Raw genomic sequence first — 18,201 nt, forward strand, 5'->3', positions numbered from 1 at the left:
GTCAGTGGCAACACTTAAGCTAGTAAAATACTGAAGGGCCAATGGCTGCGTCTTGTCAAGACTTCTGCGCTCCACTGATTGTCTTTCTGCCCAGTGGCTCCACTTCAATCAGCATGTTGACATTTTTCAAGTGCGGCCATTTGCAAAGTAGAAATATTGCCAATCCGATCCTTCCCCTATGGAAGTTTGCATGGCGTGGAGGCGAGGCCAATATAAAATTGATATGCTCCCTCTTACGTGTTCCAGTTCAATTACTTTCAAGTGGAAGAGTAAGTCAACTCCTTTGGATTTAAAATGAGAAGTAAATGTCAAATGAAGGTACATAAGGAAATTGTCCGCGACAACATTCTCAAATTATGAGATCACTTCATTTGACCACAAAAGCCGATCAGCTATCAATCAAACCGGTGAGGAATCTGCCAATGGCTCTAAATGTCGGTGCCTTCGAATAGTTGATTTTTTCTTCCTGTTCTTCCCAAGCGGGAAAAGTATGTCACCAGCTGCCCGCATATCGAGAATGCCTCTCGGTCGAAATGGCTCGTGTTTATCAGCTCAGACGGACTGGTGCCCGGAGGCGCTGCGGGCCTCTTTGTTTCATTAGCATCATTTGATTACCGGCGTCTGAATGTATCACTGGCATCACATTCGCAGCTGAAGGCGCCGTCTGTGTTTGAGTGGGATGAGAGTGGAAGGAATGTGACTCAGAGGTAGAGACTCGGCCGCGCGGCACATCTTCACGCCTATATCGGGCGAGGGGAAAAAAAGAAAAAAAAATTAGCATTGTGGGTATCTTAGCTTGGCTTACTTGTATAGTTAGTCCCAAAGCACTTAGAAAGAAAGGATCATAAACCATCAACGCCTAGCATGAAGCCGTGGCACATAAATTATTGTATTCGGTTGTTAAACCTGTCCCCCTCACACGAAGCTAACTGACACTTTTAGCTAGCATGCTAGGCTAAATACCACATACAGAAACTTTGTGAATTTACACGCGATTATAAATGGAAGGGACAGTCTGTTTAATATTTCTGAGGTATTTATACATCCGCAAAGAACAGATTTGAATCTGCATTTTTAAAAAAATAAGTTACATTAGCACAATCCCACTGGAAGCGACCCTTGCATGTCTTTTTAGTGAATGTAATCATTTCATTAAAAAGATTAACTTAAAAAAAAAAAAAGTGGTTCATCCAATCATTCGGCGCCGCAAAGAAGTGAATTAACGCCTGCTAATGGTCGTACTCTCGTTTAGCCGGACTGAGATGCCCTTTGGAAACAGAAAGTCGATTTAATCGAGCGACTGTCCTGTCCTGTCCTGTCCTGTAATTATTCCAGCTCCTTAAGGAAGACACTTTGTGAGTAATCTGTTTTTGTTTTTTTTGTTTTTTGCACTGCCTTATTCGGATAGTTTAGCGTGATGGAGTACAGATGACGTAAACACATTTTTTTTTAAAGTTTTTTTTTTTATGTGCACAGCATACAAACTACGTGGAAATCAAGCATCCTTCAAATGTCAGGAGTTGCTTGGCAACAGGCGCAGAGGTGAATTGCAGCACTTAAATAGTGGCATGACAAAAAAAAAACTGAACGTTGCAAAGTAAATCTAAACAATTTTTAAAAGTCGTTAACGGGCGTGTATTGTATCTGAGACTGTTTAGTAGCTTTAATGTTTAAAATGTACACAATGTATCAGTGGTTTACAAAACATGAAACATACCTTTTAGGAATAAAATGTATTTCTCAATTGTGAACACTTAGGCCTAGTATGCTACTGTATTTTTAACATTTTTAGGGAGTGTTTGTGATTTTTTTTTGTTAAATGTTTTAATCAGAGATGCAAAGTTAACTTTTTTTAAAAAATTTTGGCAGGTTTTGTTCATCACTTAAAACCGAATAAATGAACATATCTCACAATGTTATCAGGTTACAGGGTACAGCAAAAGGCTGAAATCAGCATCAGAAGTATATTTAGGGAGACAAAGTCCTCTCTGATTAAAATTTGATGTTGACCAGTGTGCTCCATTCGCACGGCAACTACTGGAAGCTGCCTTTATGCCGCTGCCATGGCGACTGTGGCGCATTCCAGTCGTCAACCTTTAGTTGGAGATATTCTGTTCAATCGCAAAGAAAAAGGAAAAAAAAAAACGTCCTTGGAGGGTTCAACCGAAAAAGATTTCCAGCGTATGAAATGCATTCTTTTCTTTTCAACATGAGCGGACCGATGAAAGGAAGTCCTTCAAGATTTTTCGAATCATTCTTTAAAATGAGCTTGAAAGCGCGCAGGCAGCTATTTGAAAAAATGTTGAGAAAAGAACATCGCTAATGGAAATTGAAAAAAAAAATCAATAGAATACAATGAAAATTAAAGACTTGCTTGTTGCAAGAAAAAAGTGGACTTGCACAGGAAATCAAGTCGCCGTAATTTGACTTTAAAAAAAAATAACTCATTTACTTTTAATTAGTTTTGCAAACAGGTTTGTTATTTCTAGTTTTTCTAACCTATGGAGTCTTAGTGCAAGCGCAAGATAAAGAAAAAAAAGGCCACAAAGTATTAAATAATTAAGTAAACTAATCTTGACATTTCCAACTGTAATCTTCAGATAACTTCATCCTAAAATGATTGTCAGAGTGCTTGCCATTTTTCCGTCTGCTGTTCCCGACTGCTGCTTTTATTCATTCAACTGGTGTGATACATGATCCTGTTCTTTTCGCTGTCTGTGCACTGTATCGGTTGCATGGGATCGGCCCCGTCTCCCACCGCACAAAATAAGTCAATCAATCTTGCTTTCCAAGCTTCTTTTTAATTTTTTTTTGCAACACTATATATGTTGTTTTATTGTGTATATGTGTGTGTGCACGGGCTCCTTCTTTCCAGCGATCTCGTCGAATTCAAATGTTTTTTTTGGGGGGGGGGGGGCCTTTCCCTCCATTTGCCCTTCAAACACCATTCATCCTTGTGGCGCCATGGCAACAAGGAACACTCACGACAAAGCAAGCGACCGGGTTACGGAAGATAGATTTGAAGGAAATTGGAAAGGGTTTTTCGATTCAAACGCACCACTGACGACGCATAATTGCTGGTCTCTGGGTCATCAAACTCACTTTTTCCGCGGGTTGCAAAACCATAAACGAGCCGTATATGCGACGTGAAACCCATAACGACCTAAATAAATTCAAAACAATAAAAATAATTGCTTATGCTAAGTCAAAAAAGGTTGTTGTTACTTTAATTTCATATCCCCCCCCTCCACCCCAAAAAAGTTACTTTATTCTTTCAGGTCGCTGTTCAAATCAACTTCCAATTAAGTTTGAATCTCATCTCATATTTCTGGCGTGACTTTACTGCCCTCTTGTGGACATGCCTGCACACAGCACTTTAAAACAACAAAAATGTTAGATACTGCGTACTATACACAGAAGTTTTCCACAAGAATTTTTCTGGAGACAAATTGGGTAACGTGTACAGTTAGTTTCATCGTGATGACAAGCCTGATGACTTAAAAAAAATGATACATACTTTTATGAAACACTGTAACATTTTGCCCAATCTGAATATTTACACTGTGATTTGATATTAGAAAAATTTAAAAAAAAACAAATCATTTGAAGATTAAACTGGCATGCGTTGTACCTAAAAGTTAGTGTCGTCGTTTATAACGGAACACCAGAGATTATTTTTATACCACTAGAGGGAGCCCGCGTGACAACTACTGCCAAGAGCATCAGCGAGTCAAAATATATTTTTTTCTGAAACATGTCTGGATGGGTCCCATAGAAAGATTTGGCGTGATTTCCAACCTACAAAAAAATATTGTAAAATTACTTTGACAAAAAAAAAAAACATTTTAAGTGAATGCTTAGAATAAAGGAAATATAAAATGATCCAGAGAAGTTTTTTTAATTAAAATGTAATTTACATCAAATAATGATTCAAAATTACAGTAAAGTATTTTTACATATACATTTTCAATTCAACAATTAAATGTAACATTGAATTATATTTGGGGAAAATACATTAGAGTTGAAATAGGTCATAAAAATGGATTCATTTTTAATAATAATTCCATCAAACTGAATGAGTTCACCAAACTAAAACTGACAGCTAATCTTCAGTAATGCTGAAAAAAAAAAAAAAAAAGAATTGTAAGTGCAGTTCCTCCATAGACCGTCATAGTTTGACGAATAATTTATGTGTAGTACTTATCATCGACCGCCTTGAAGAATCTTTTCAACAACTCCCAAGTCTTGAGCTGTTGACGCTGGAAGGCTTAAATCACATCGCTTGTCTTTGAAAATAGAATCAAAGGTCGATTTATTTGAGTTGAGTTCACTACCGCCGCGGCTCCAGCTGTTTCTCGACAATTCCGTCATAAATCAAAATACTAATCGCAGACGCGACAACTTTTTTTTTTGTGTTTTCCTCTTCACAGTCCAACAATCCGTGACTAATTGCTGACAGTGCTAACGGCGTTCACATGATCCAACCTTGAAAAGAAGTCGCAATGCTAATCAAAGACGGCTCTAAAGGTTCCACTTCCTGATTGTTCAGCCATCCCAAAAGCTTGCATAACTTCGCTTCAAACTTCGTGCATTTGGCATGTTGATCATATTATGACTAATGCGCATCTGCCGTCGAAGCAGTGGGTGAGCTTGGGGTTACCGTAGCGACATTGTTTTTTTTTAATGTTTGTTTTTTTTGGGGCGGGGGGGTTCCACTCGTCTCAAGTACAGCACCGGTTGTGTTTTGCGCATGCGCGGCATGGACACAATTTTCAAGTTTGGCTGTAGAGACCACAAAAAGGGACGTGAAATGTAACAGCACGGGATGTGCTCAGGTTCATGTTAGGTCAACGACTTGGCCATTGTGTAACATAAAAAATAAAATAAAATAAAAACACTTTTAGGTTTATTTCGGAGTGCTTTGCGTCGTTGTAATTTTAGCCAAAATATCCTCCAGATTTGTCCTACGTGAACTTTTGGGTTCATTTTAAAGATCTGATAATTGTAGTTTGCAGTACTACACAATACTTGGCCACAGTTTAACAACAACAAAAAAACTAAAACTAAAACTCAAGCAAATAAAAGGTCAACTAAAACAAAAAAAGATTGAAAAAATAAAAAATAAAAACCTCTTCTAAAAAACAATGAAAAGTAGCTGAATTGAAAAAAACGAAAGTCAAAATAAATAATTTAAAAATAAAATAAAAATCTTTTTAAAAAAATAAAAAATGTTGGTGGTCCACAGCGAACCGCTTCCGAGAGGTGTTATGCCCTCTTACAGTATGTCGGGTTACCGTCGTCGTGCCAGTTTTCTTACCGTTTCTCATTTGCACCCAGAGTGCCCGCGGCAAATGTTTGGACGCTTTTACGACTCTCGCCAGGCACCCGCGGCAATCGTAACCTGTCGCGTTTAACCTCCCTGCCATCCGTGTTGTCTCTTTGCCCACGGTGGACGGGGACATTTTTGTCAACATAGCTTTGCCACGACTGAGAAACCCTCCTGGGGTGATATGGGAAGCGGGAAAAAAAGGGGGAGGATGGGGTGGTGGTGGTGGCGGGGGCGGCGGGGGGTGCAAGCTTGCCAAGCATGTGGAAATCTGGCCCCAATTGTTTATGTAAATGTGACATGTGAAGGAGTAAACGGAATACCAAGGTGACGTGTTGCGCAGATGGTTTTCTGCTCTCGCCGTGACCTCCCGAAGGTCAGCTCTTGTCTGCTGAAGTTCGGGAACAAGCTGTACTTTATTTTGCAGAGACGACCGATCATCATGTTGGAGTTCGAGGAATAGCCCTCAGGATTTCGTCATTCATTTCCACGTAATGCGAGGGTGGAGTAAGTGTTTGTGGTATCAAGAGTCCTGTCATACTTTTGTTTGTAGCGATTGATACAATCCAAAATATTACATGTCGAACCAAACACAAATACAAAATGAAAACACTCACAAGGAGCCGCTGGAGGCCACATGTCACACCAAGACGCTCACGTGACTAATTTTTAACTCATTCACTCCCAAAGACGTTTTTAAACGTCTTTTCAGACTTGGTCCAGAATTGGCTGGTACTGAATGAGTTAGCAAGTCTTGTTTGAAGTGTCGCAAAGAGAAAATATTAGCTGGAGAGCCACTGGTCTGCTTGACATGTTTCGGATTTACACCCCCAAAAAAACACCCCCCCAAAAAAAGTTATATTTTTTCCGCTTTTTGGTCAAAAACCGATTTTGTCTCCCTCAACATATTTTTTTACGCTGATTGCGCAATACAGATTTAACCATGATTTGTCATGTATAGCGATGACATTTTTGAAAAAAAAATCCATGAGTTGCTGAATTATTAATTAATTGCTTAATTAATAAATATTACTGCATTACATATTCTTGTTCTTCTGATTATTGTAAAAACCTAATGTGAAAGAAATGGGAAATCAGTGCAAAAAAAATTACAAATATATACTTGCATCGGTCTTTTTAAAAAAATCTAACATTTAAAAAAAAGATTTGTTGGGCAGTGATAAAGCTAGAAACAAAATACAAAATATTATTTAAAATATATTAATTAAAAATATTTTAAACAGTTGCTATTTCATAACAAAAACGTGATGTTATGAGGAGGGGGCTGGACTGGATTTGTGGAACAAATATTATTTCCAGTGGTATCTGGAGCCCGACAGTTATCTTGACAGTGTGGATGTCTGCAAACCGCTTCCCCTTTTTTTTTTCGTTTTGGAAGCGGGCGGTAAAAAAAAAAAACCCCACAATCACACTCATCAGGTTTCGATTTAAATGCTTTTGTGCAATGAGGACGAGCTCAAGCGTCGGGGAGCGTTTTGGGAATGAGTTTCACCGCGCCCCCTCACATCAGGAACAAAACAAAGCGCGATGAATGAACAATGTCCACATCTGTTCGGCTTTCTTCCCAAATCGTTTCGCCCCCACCAAAAAAGTCCCCAATGCAGTTCTAATCCCGCCCACACCCCCAACCCCGTTTCCTCTGTACAGTCGCATTTGAGAGGAGGGTGTGCGTTTTTTGTCTTTTTTTTTTTGGAGGGGGGGGGGCTTTTTCTTTTTTTGTTTTGTACTTCTGCAAACGTCAGTGGGTTTAGAAGACGCCGGCACTCTAGTTTTTGGTTTGTTTTTAAGACCGCAGGAAGGACTGTAGATCCAAAATGGGGAAAGTGAACATCTGGTTGAAAAGGAGTTTTATCGTTGTCGCAAGTCTGTTGGCGGTGAGTGCTGTTTTTCTTTTCTTTTTTTTTTCTACACATGTTTACACTTCATGGCATGTCGTGGTTTGTTAGGGCTCTTGCAACTGATCTTACAACCAATTCATTTTACAAACTCCCCAAAAAGGCATGTCCCAAATTGTGTGTTGCCAGCGATTTGATCTATTTCTTTCTTTTTTTCTCGTCGCAGATCATAGGGGCGCTCATGCTGGCCGGAACGCTGTTCAGCCACGGGCAGTACCACGCGGATGAGAAGGTAACGCCTCCTATCTGCCAAACTGTCATTCATGGTTGACCTCTTGGGGAATGTAGTGCGTCACAGGAGAGATCAACATAAGAGTCAAGTATAGTTGGTTGTCTTTTTTTTTTTTTAATGGTTACAGTGGCACCTTGACTCACAGGCGACTTTTATTTGAGTTGTGAGCAAAAAAAAAAATAAATTGTCCATATAAGTTCTGTTAGCTTCATGCTAAAACGCATTGCAAAAAGCCACGGGTGGCTAACGAAAATAGCATTAATGTTAAAGAAATGAATCACCCCACAAGCAACAGATCTTTCAACCCAATGGTGCAGCAACACATGTAGCCAGACAATTAAGACAATGTACTAAAGAGTCAAAGCGCCCACTGTTTGTCAAATTTATAGCAAAAGTATGTCTGCTACTCATGACCATAACAAAGATTTTTTTTTTTTCATTTCTTACTGAATCCTCATGAGATTGACTTTGACCAAATAGATCGAGGAAATGATTGTGGGCATCAACGCCATGTATGCTATGTCCATCACCATTTTGGTCCTGCCCATCATCGGCTTGTATGGTGTCTGCAAAGAGAAGCGATGGGTGCTCATTGTGGTGGGTGAATACACACACACACACACACACAGGGGTGTGTAGACTTTTTATATCCATTGACGGATTATTGTTTGTTTGTTTATCTCTCAGTTCACAGTTGGAATTATCCTGTGCAGCATCTTTGTACTTTACGTGGCCGTCCACGTGCTGATCGTACGGCCGGTGGTAATTCCGACACGCGTTTTCTTCACTCTTCTCACCCGGTCTGACGAACGACGCGGCAAGCCGACCGGTCCGCCTTCTCTCTTTCGCAGATCATTGAGCTCATGTCCAATTTCTACCTGAGCATGCAGCCAATGAACAGCAGCAGCGAGGTGGATGTGAAAATCCTGACGGAGACCCAGATCGAAGTGGGTGTGGCCTCAGTTGGCGCAAATAGAAAATGGAGGGACTTCGCTGTTGTCATGTTTGCTTCCTAGTTGGAGTGCTGCGGAGTGCAACAGGGCTACGTGGAGTGGGGCTACAACATCTCCGAGTCGTGCCTGTGCAAGGGCGCCGTGGAGGACTGCGTAAGTCGGAAATATAACGCCGTGCGCTATGTAACCCGCCTGATTTCACTCATCCATAGCTTCAATTGACTCATCTGCACCTTTTGTTTACAAACCAAAAAAAGCAGCAGATAGTAAACAATTCTTCCCGAAATAGTCTGTGAGATATTAATCGCCGTTCCCAGTTGAGGTTAACTGTTCAACTCGACCGAAAACAAACACAGTGACACTTTGTGCGTCCGTACATCGCCAAATCCATGAGCAAAAAAAACAAAAACGCAAGCTTTATGCTAGCATGCTATACAAAACACCCTCGTTGGGAAAACTAGCGCCCACGTTGGGGTCATTGTAATGCTTTGAGCAAACTGATATTTGAATACAAACCGTAGCAACGTGCAGATGGACAATACAGCAATACTAACTGGCCGGTATTCTTTATCCTCTGCGAAGAACGGCGGATCTTTCTTGTGTATTGACGTATTACGCTGAGCCACCAGAGTTCAAACTGTTTCGTTCGCCATCGTTTTTTAAAATTTATTTTTTGATGACGCAAATAGAAGTTGTTTACCAACCCCGTTGTTATCATTTACCTCGCAGGTGGCCGCCCCCAGGAACAGCAGCCTGTTTCAGCCCGCAGAGGACACGCCAGTCATGATTTATAAACAAGTATCATTTTATTGAACATGACGTCATGTATATACACGCCGTATGTATCATATCGTAACGTGCGTCTCTTTTGCAGCCATGTCTTCCGAAACTAATCTCACATTTAAACGTGGCCATCAACACAATGATGGGCGTCTCGATGGGCCTGATTTCACTTTGGGTACGGACGCACCGGATTGTCATCAATTCTATCAGCCTGGCGCCGCATGGACTTTGAAACCACCGCGTCGTCGTCTTGTTTCTCCCCCAGGTGTTGTCCTGCGCGCTGAGCATCGCCATCTTGTGTCAGCTGAGAGAGAAAAAGGACACGTTAGTAGTGGCGTACAGTCGAGAGGCCAAATCGGGCAACTATGCCGTCCTCGCCGAACCGGCCGAGCTCACCTGATCGTATCGGCGCGCCAGAAATGATTAACGTCCATTGTGTGTTCTTGTCGTGTGGAATCGGAGCTTAACTTAACCAAAATACGCATCCTCTGATTAGTGAATGTGTTTTGTGCAATCGGGTGCAAGTGTGGGATTTCTCGAATGTTTTTTGCATGTAAGGAATTCCATCATGTTTTCACTGTAATGTTTAGGTTGTTTCCTAAGGTTTTGACTTTAAGGTGCATTCAAGCTCCACTCTTTTATTATTATAATTTACCTGTCAACAGTTGGAAGATTTTTTATTTTTGTCTTTTAAATTTTAATTCACATGGGGAATTTTGCTTGAGATACTGTAACTTTGTTCATCATTTAATATATTTTTACATTGTGATTAAAATTAGGGGGGAAAAACGTACAACTTTTTGTGAACATTTTAAAGATGCCGATTTTACCATTTTATAACTCTAAATGTGTGTCTTACAAACAAATCCAAAGGGAATAATGATTAGATATTTCCACTGTTTACAATCAAACAAAATGCAGTGCTACCAGGAAGCAACAGAGGGCGCTGTTAAACCAGCCCCAGTGAGTAATGTGCCTCCACAGTCACCAAAGACGAAGTTAAACAGGAAACGGTAACGTTTGTTGTTTTTGGATGAATTAAAGAAAATGTTAAACCATGAATTGATGGGGATTTTACCTTTTTATAACTATGCATGTGTGTATTGGTTAAAAAAACCCCACAGGGAACAATTATTACATTTTATTTCCACTATTTACAATCAAGTCGATTACATCACCGATTACCTTAAATGTTCATTTGACACACTTGGTGGAGGGGCGGCAACTCTCAAAAACAAAAATGCACCAAGCATACACATTGTTGGCTTCTAAGTGCACACATGCACACATTTTGCCATTCAAATGAAATGAAATGGGTGAAATAAATAAGAAGCGTTTGCAAAAATCACACTTTATGACTCCGTACATGTGCTTTTAGACAAACTGAGGTTTCCGGTGTGTACACGTGCGGTTAACATTCTCAGTCATTTCTGTGTACTGCTGTTTCACCATTCAAACCTGTCGCGGTCCAGTTATATAACATTGCAAACACTGTCCTACATACGTAAGGTGTCGGTTACATACATTTCGATAACATATTCATACCTGCCTGTCTGGATGTGTGGAAATGTAATTCCCCCAGTGCATGCTGGGATAGTATGTTGGTTAACACCTGCTAAGATAATCATACAGATCATAATTGTACTTGATAAATGTTAAAACGGGACCATCGTTTATAGGCAAAATGCATGTGGGTTATGTGTCAGGTCTACGTGCATTTTAAATGATGGCCTGGTTATTAATGGTATACAGCATATTGTGTTTTGCATGTGCAAATTCAAAGAAGGTTCACTCCGTGATGACTAGAAGGCACCGGGGACGTAACGGTTGGATTGGAGCAGGGCCATGAATTCCTGTTTTCGCTTCATCTGCACCATCAGCTTTAAGCTCATCACCAGCAGAACCGCCTGGAAAAAAAAAAAGTTGTACACTAATGCTTGAATGGTGATGCAACGTGATGGGGGTGGGGTGGGGGGGGGGGCCTACCCAGAACACTCCACTTCCAAATTTAATTCCCATGGCCAACGAGAATGCTCGTTTCAATGCCGAGACATAGATTGGTAGGCAAGCCTGTGAATTTAACACAGCAAAAATGACAAAATCTAAATCAATACATAAATTTGTATGTAATTATTAGGATTTACCTCCTGATAAACGTATTGGTTCTTTGGAGCCCCCAGAGTGGCGCTGCCTCGCAGTCGTATCTGATCAGGGAAAAAAATGTCATGAAAAAACAAAAAAAACCAAACGTAAATTAATGGCAGTATTTACAAGAAGCGACAGAGGGCGCTGTTAAATCAAGCCCAAGCGAGGAATTAACTTCCACAGTCACCAAAGAAGAAGTTAAACAGGAAATGAAAATGTTTGTTGGTTATGGATGACTTTTGAGCGTCGAAGTTTTCTTTAAAATGTTTCATTTTCACCATGAATTGAGAGGGTCCACGAACAGGTGAATATGTGTTATTTGTGACTTTCGTACCTTTTAGGATGCGGTTTATGTTGATGAATCTAGTTTCAAATCTGAGCTGAATGTCTTATTTACTTTTTTAAAATTCAATTTCTTTCCTTTAGTTGTCTATCACTTGGCATGCTTCGTATTTTATCTTAATTCTAAAATATATTGAAAATGAACAACCTTCAGATGAACATTTATATTTGAAGATACTTTCAAACAATCAACGATATTTTGTCTCTTAAAAGGATTTCAACTCCCTTTTCTGCTTTTTAGTAGACAGAAATATTTTACATTTTGAAATACATTAAATATTCAGAAATATTTTAAAAAATATAGATATTCATTTCCTTCCTTTATTTTAATCAAACAGTTTATCTTCCAGCTGAGCATTCAACTGAGTAAATGCACCTCAATTCCAAATTTATTTTATTTTGCAGGCCCGCATGTTGTACAGTGCATAAGATATTGTTCTGCATATATCTTAAAGGGATACTCACGCATTTCCCCGGCGACTGACAATGACAAGAAGCAGGGATGGCTGTGCCCCAGTCTTTGTAGCCTTCGATGAGCCCACAGCATTTAAACTGGTGAGCACACACACACACAATACACTCCTTTGAGTTGTCGAAATGGCACTACACTGCATCAATGATGAATGGCGTGCGCTTACATGTGCTTGAATACTATGAAGCAAAGTCCTGTTGACTTTGCTTGTGGCACTCAAAGGCATCATGGACAGCAACTTAGACTCTTCTCTTGCTACGCCCGTCTAAAGAGAGCCTCTTAAATTGGATTGTAAATGAATACGCGATCGAGTGTGTCGTCTACCTCGTAAATGTCCTGGTAGCTTAGCGCCGTTTTCACGATGATTGTTTGACTGGCTGCTGCCATCCCGGCGGCAAACTGCACAGGGAAGGTCACACAGTTGGGGGAAGAAAAAAAAAAAGCCGACCCATCCCCGCTGACAGCCGACATTTGCAACATGGGGAGTGAATATTTCAATTACCAGAATCAAACACCACCTCCTTCCCGTGCAGGCTCCGAACACGCCGAGCACGGACAGCAGCAGGCAGGTGATCTCCAGGATGTACAAAATCACCACAGACGCGTTGGACACCAGCTGAGCAGTTAAATAATAACTTCGTGATTTATAGAAGCACGAGCGTCCCCGACAAATCAAAAATGACACTTTATAATTACGTCACATAAAGACATTAGTTGTCGGTTCAAGTTAAACATAATAAGCATCATTTAGCTCGAACTGGATTTTATAGTAGTAATAAACGTGCGTCAGAGGGTTGTGACGAAGGCAGCGCGGCCATGAAATGGCGAGGGGTGAGGTGAAAGTTCAGGGTCACGAGTACGTGACGTGATTATAATTCCCTGGCTCGCTCGAGGACACGCCAGTGGACGAGAAAAGCTCCGCCCACCCCTCAACCCCCAACGATAAACACATAAGGAGTCCCACCTGTCCCGCTTGCAAGAGGTCCCGGTGGCCCACCGCTGTCATGGTCAGCATGAAGAAGCACAGAGCCTTGGGGGAGGTAACACAGAATTACTATGAGGATGAACCGAAATCTCATGGGTTTCTCGATGCTTATTTTTAAAGAGCGCAACCTAACTGCCTGTTTTTCATCACAATGCATCACAATAATTGACGTCATTTTGCAAAAAAATATAAATCAGTGATTCTCCAAGTGCGGGCTCCCTCTAGCGGTGCATAAAATAATTACTACCTCGGAAGAGTCGAGTTGTAGTCAACTTTTCAGCACATTCGTGGTGGGTTTTTATGAGCTTATGCACAATACATATTAACTGAATCGTTTATACTGTGAATATGTCATATTAGTGTTTAAATGACGGTTTCAAGCAAGGGCTACATGGTTTTAAAATGTGATTACGTTTTCAAGGCCAGTGTCAGGGTTTCAAATTCCTTCCTTCCTGAATTAAGTTATACTGTATAAATGTTTTCTGGTTTTGAAACAACCAAATAACCCGAAGAATTGCTTCAATGTCGTTTTGGCTTCGGCGGCAGCACATTCAATAAATGTGCATTCTGATGGATGGCCTCCACGTGACGTCACCCGTAATTTCTATTCGAGTCGAGCCGGCGAATGTTGCCACCCCGCGATAATGAAAGCAGCAGTGCACAATGCGCTCATATCCTGGGGCTCTTTTCGCCCAAGTTGCATCAATTCATCCTTACCATGTTGACGGCGCAGGCGAAAATGAACGGCCTCTTCAGGCTGGTTTTATCCGCCACCACGACCACCGCGTTCCGCTGCATGTCGCCACCGCCGCAGACCCCCAGTTTTGACAACGCCCCGAAAGCACACGGTAGAAGGAGAACGGGCAAAGATGCGTGCTGGTGATGTTTCGGACGGAACGGCATTCGAACGCGTGCGAGGACGTCACAGTGATGCGCTGGATGTTGCCGGATTCGCGGACACTCGGAAATCTTGCTATCGACGGGATAACGGTACGTGTGACGTAACCGAAAGGAGGTCCGGTGTCTTTTCTCTTTTATGTTAGAATTAGACTGTTAAATTGTTTCGTAAGTTGTGTTTTCTTTCTTTTATGGATAATCTTGGGCATGGCGAACCTCTAGTGTTTTTTTTTGTTTTTTTGTAATTTAAATCTCAGTTTTGAAAACAAGTGCCTTCCATGGCCGAATTTGACCATTGTTTGTACCTTTATTCATGCACTCTAATATTTTTGGTAGATGCATTATATAGTTTTTAAATTAACCGTCTGATTAATTTGTTGTCATTTTTTTCCTTTTTTTTGTCAAAAATTTGGTATTGAGATATTATATTCATCGCGCTCAGGCGCTATTCTCTAGAAGGCGACTCCATGAGGTACAAACCCAAACCCCAAAAAAGTAGCATAAAAAAATTGCAGCGTGTTGTTGTTTGTTTGTATTTGGCCTTTTTGCGAAAATAATTTTGACAACATGGTGGTTGCATGCCACATGCATAATGGTGACATTATCCCCTATGTTGGTGTCAAAATAATCTATTAACGTATGACTTGAGCAGAATTCAGGGATATTCCAAATGTTGCTCATCTTTCGATCAACTGTCAAATATGACACTTGCTATTCAAATGAGTTTTGGGACAGGTGAACTTCACTTCCCACAATCCAGCAGTCTTAAAGGAACAGTGACATTGTTGTCTCTCAAACAGGTAGGGCGGGATTCTATTGTTTCCACAGGTGCTATGAAGAGAGCGTGACAGAGGGGAGGGACGAACTGAAGTCGCTATAAGCGGGTTGATTGTACTGTTGCGGGAAGAAAAGTAAAGGAATAACAGGCGGATAAGACGGCAAAGTGCATCGCAGAGGAAAAAAAGCAAATTTTTTTTGTGTTGGTTCTCTGAATGCAAAAGAACATTCTGTCAAGTGGATCGACTCCGGAGGCCCAGGAATTCAAAGATGTGCGTTTTGCTGCGGTTGCGGAAGAGGGTCACCACCTGACAACAGAAGACAAAGACGAAGGCAAAAAGGATCGAAATTTTGGAAACCACAAAGAAAATGTGAAGAAATTGTTGACCTTTGAGCGGAATCTTTTGACACCTTGACAAACAGTCGTCAGGAACCGGTCGGACGGGATCAATGTGAAAACGTTTCCTCCAATTTACCCTGCGGTGAGACATATTTGATTCTGCAAATTGACTTTCCCCAAACATCACTCGGCATCCCCACAGCCCAAGAATTGGGCCCACCAACCCCTGCCGTCCGCTCCCCCTGTCCCCCAATACCAAGTTCCTCCAGGATGCAGAACCCAGGAACGGAACATGACGACTCCTTTGACTACCTGTTCAAGATTATCCTGATCGGAGACTCCAATGTGGGGAAAACCTGCGTGGTCCAGAACTTCAAGTCTGGAGTTTTTTCAGAGAAGCAGCAGAACACCATTGGGGTGGATTTCACCGTGCGCACTTTGGATATTGAAGGCAAGAAAGTCAAGGTCAGTAGCATATTGATTTCCATTGAAGAAGCCTTAAGGGAGGTTTTATATTTAATTAATTCAAGACAAAGTCTGGCAAAAGTCCCAACATGTGATTGCTGATAGCAAAGATTAAGCATGAGGAAGCACTCGAATTAGACCCTGTTTTTTTGTTTTTGTTTTGCCTTTGTTATGGTATTTGGCGGTGTCAGCTGTTTGCCGCACGAATACGACTGAACTCAAACAGGTCTCAAAAGGCCTCAAAACCAATCAAGCGCAACTTTGTTGAGCTTTATTTACAAGGGAGATTTTGGGCTGAGTGTCCAAAACAAGCCCGACTGGCAACTGGAACCGAGAACCGGTTGTTCAGGTTCCTTTGCGTGGCGCCTCGGCGAAGGAACCGTTGATAAGTAGATGAGCTGCATCATGATTGGTTCCGCAAAAAGTTAACGCGGTGTTAAAAATGTATTCGTCAACCAGATAAATATGACACAGTTAAAAATGACTCAGGCAGTTATACAACGACGGTATCTTGAAAAACAAGTGACCCCAGGTTAGAGTTTTTCGAAGAAACGCGCTGTCGTTGGGACATTTTTGCTTGCTTTGACTTGCTCGTTTAAAAACAAGCAGCTGTATACAACATAGATGCTAGATAATGTTGCCTCGAAATCCGCTAGCTTAACTCCAGCTCAAAATGGGAAACATCGACAAGCTAACAAATCGCATTACTCTTTATCAAGCTAGCTATCTAACTATCTAGCTAGCTATTTCTGTGTATGGCATATGGCCCTCAGGGGACTTCACCAACCCCCCCCCCCCCACGCTCCTTATCTAGCCAGCGATCCAACGATCTAGCTAGATATTTCTTTGTATGTCATGTGGCCCTCAGGGTACTTCACAAAAACTCGTTCGTGTGTGTGGATGATAAACATCCATGCTAACATTCATGCTAGCTGTCTCGATTTAACATGTTTTAGTGTGAAACAAAGTACTTCGTTTTGACTGCAGTGCAGGAGTTGAATCGTCTGCTCAAGCACCGAGTGTGATTAATACTGTGTTGAACAGATGCAAGTGTGGGACACGGCGGGACAGGAACGCTTCCGAACCATCACTCAGAGCTACTACCGCAGCGCTCACGGCGCCATGATCACCTATGACATCACGCGACGCACCACTTTTGAGTCAGTGAGCGACTGGATACACGAGGTGGAGCTCTACGGGGCGGCCAACGTGGTGCTGGTTCTCATTGGTGAGTGTGCGCTTTCCCACATCCCAGCAGATGGCAGTGTTGTGAAATAAAATGTTTTCATTTGAATGTTTAGAAATGTTCTATGCATCTCTGGTTGGAGATCTGCAAGCGGTAATTGCCTATCCAAAAGGTTTATTATTGCCTGTAGATGCCGCAAGATGGCGGCAAAGCGTTACTTTTGTATTGGACGGGGCTATGGCATGACTAAATGAAGCTCCTCGTCTTATTTTAACATAGTTCTTGGCACCAAGGGATTTCAGTGAACGGTGGATAGTCGTAAAAAATATATATAATTTTTTCTATATATAATATAGACATGTCATAACAAGTATTTATATGTTGTATTAATTTCTGTCCCCGTCCACCCAGGTAACAAATGCGATTTGGAGGACGAGCGTGAGGTTCTGTTTGAGGAGGCCTGCATTATCGCAAAAGAAAGGGGTGCACTTGCTGCGCTGGAAACATCTGCCAAGGTGAAATATACATAGCAAAAAAAAAAAAAAAACAACTCACTTGTAGAAATATTATATCATTATGGGAAAAAAACACAGTCGGTCTACTAGTGTGGAAAAAGTGTTCTAGCACATGGTCGGTGTTCCATATGTGTCTGTCCAGGAGGGTCAGAATGTAGAGGAGAGCTTCATGTTGATGGCGAGAGAGCTCCTGTCTCGTAACGGCCTTCAGGTCCAGCAAGATGAGCTGGAAAGCTTTGGCATGCCCCGACAACTCCTCAGGACTAATTCCCGTCCGGTGAACGGCACTGTGGGCGCCTTCACATCGGCGGACAAGAAGTCGTGTTGTTGAGGATGTCCTGTAGGGAACACACGATGACAAATGGATGCCAATCAGGACAATAAGAATGAATGAGCGTTACTCAGGAGGTGATTGTTGAAGCTTTGAAGAATCAATCCAGAGACTTTAAATAGTTCTTCCTTCTCTTAAGATCAGAAGTTTTCATGACGCAACGAATGATGATCGCGCCCAGTGTTTGACCTGTTTCCCTGTCTGGAGGAAACTGGAGAACAGGTGACAGTGGACATAAATGTTCCATAAACGATTGTTGATTTTTTTTTTCTGTTGTGATCGTAATGATGATTCAGATTTTATTAAATGTGGAAAAAAAATCTACACTGTGAAACTCATTGTGATGAAGTCAATAGCGGAGATTCTGAGCGCGATCAGCCTTCGGCCTCAAAAGCTGGTAAATGTTATGCAATTCGGTGAAAGCAGCTTAGCGGGTCTGCATTCTGGGTATTTGAGATTATTTGAAAGAATTATCCACATCAAAACACAGTGGGATTAATGTTAACCCCCCCCCCCCCAGCCCCGCCCTCCATGTT

The 18,201-nt window shown here is 41.5% G+C and overlaps 4 protein-coding genes across 6 annotated transcripts in view; 3 read left to right on the forward strand and 1 right to left on the reverse strand.

Moving 5' to 3' along the window:
- The first annotated feature begins 5,611 nt into the window (after positions 1-5,611).
- LOC127594194 (tetraspanin-8-like) lies at positions 5,612-9,677 on the forward strand. 2 transcript variants are annotated; one of them, XM_052056230.1, is made up of 9 exons: positions 5,612-5,833; positions 7,409-7,474; positions 7,955-8,071; positions 8,162-8,236; positions 8,326-8,421; positions 8,491-8,580; positions 9,157-9,225; positions 9,302-9,385; positions 9,476-9,677. In XM_052056230.1, the coding sequence occupies exons 2-9, from the start codon at positions 7,424-7,426 to the stop codon at positions 9,608-9,610; spliced, it is 717 nt and encodes a 238-aa protein (XP_051912190.1). In that variant the 5' UTR covers positions 5,612-5,833; positions 7,409-7,423; the 3' UTR covers positions 9,611-9,677. The 2 variants fall into 2 exon arrangements, with proteins under 2 accessions (XP_051912190.1, XP_051912189.1); XM_052056229.1 differs by lacking the exon at positions 5,612-5,833 and adding an exon at positions 6,943-7,221.
- Positions 9,678-10,336: 659 nt separating this feature from the next.
- On the reverse strand, positions 10,337-14,519 carry LOC127594190 (tetraspanin-8-like). Its single transcript, XM_052056224.1, has 9 exons — positions 13,872-14,519; positions 13,134-13,199; positions 12,672-12,785; positions 12,494-12,568; positions 12,336-12,434; positions 12,163-12,249; positions 11,355-11,414; positions 11,197-11,280; positions 10,337-11,117 (listed from the first exon to the last, which is right to left on the reverse strand). Exons 1-9 carry the CDS (start codon positions 14,055-14,057, stop codon positions 11,013-11,015), a joined length of 876 nt encoding a protein of 291 aa, XP_051912184.1. The 5' UTR covers positions 14,058-14,519; the 3' UTR covers positions 10,337-11,012.
- The window catches only part of ccdc146 (coiled-coil domain containing 146), a 52,109-nt gene continuing 45,519 nt past the window's right edge, over positions 11,612-18,201 (forward strand). The window contains exons 1-2 of one of the 2 annotated variants that reach the window (XM_052056093.1): positions 11,612-11,659; positions 12,153-12,252. The gene's annotated coding sequence lies outside the window, so the exon portion shown is untranslated. Of the gene's footprint in view, positions 11,660-12,152; positions 12,253-17,737; positions 17,888-18,201 lie in introns of those variants that run through there. The other variant, XM_052056094.1, reaches the window with a different exon arrangement.
- Positions 14,880-17,989, forward strand: LOC127594199 (ras-related protein Rab-19-like). The gene is made up of 4 exons (XM_052056238.1): positions 14,880-15,633; positions 16,678-16,861; positions 17,231-17,334; positions 17,477-17,989. The coding sequence occupies exons 1-4, from the start codon at positions 15,439-15,441 to the stop codon at positions 17,663-17,665; spliced, it is 672 nt and encodes a 223-aa protein (XP_051912198.1). The 5' UTR covers positions 14,880-15,438; the 3' UTR covers positions 17,666-17,989.

The sequence above is a fragment of the Hippocampus zosterae genome, chromosome 21 (genome assembly GCF_025434085.1).
Source record: "Hippocampus zosterae strain Florida chromosome 21, ASM2543408v3, whole genome shotgun sequence".
Classification (NCBI taxonomy): Eukaryota; Metazoa; Chordata; class Actinopteri; order Syngnathiformes; family Syngnathidae; genus Hippocampus; species Hippocampus zosterae.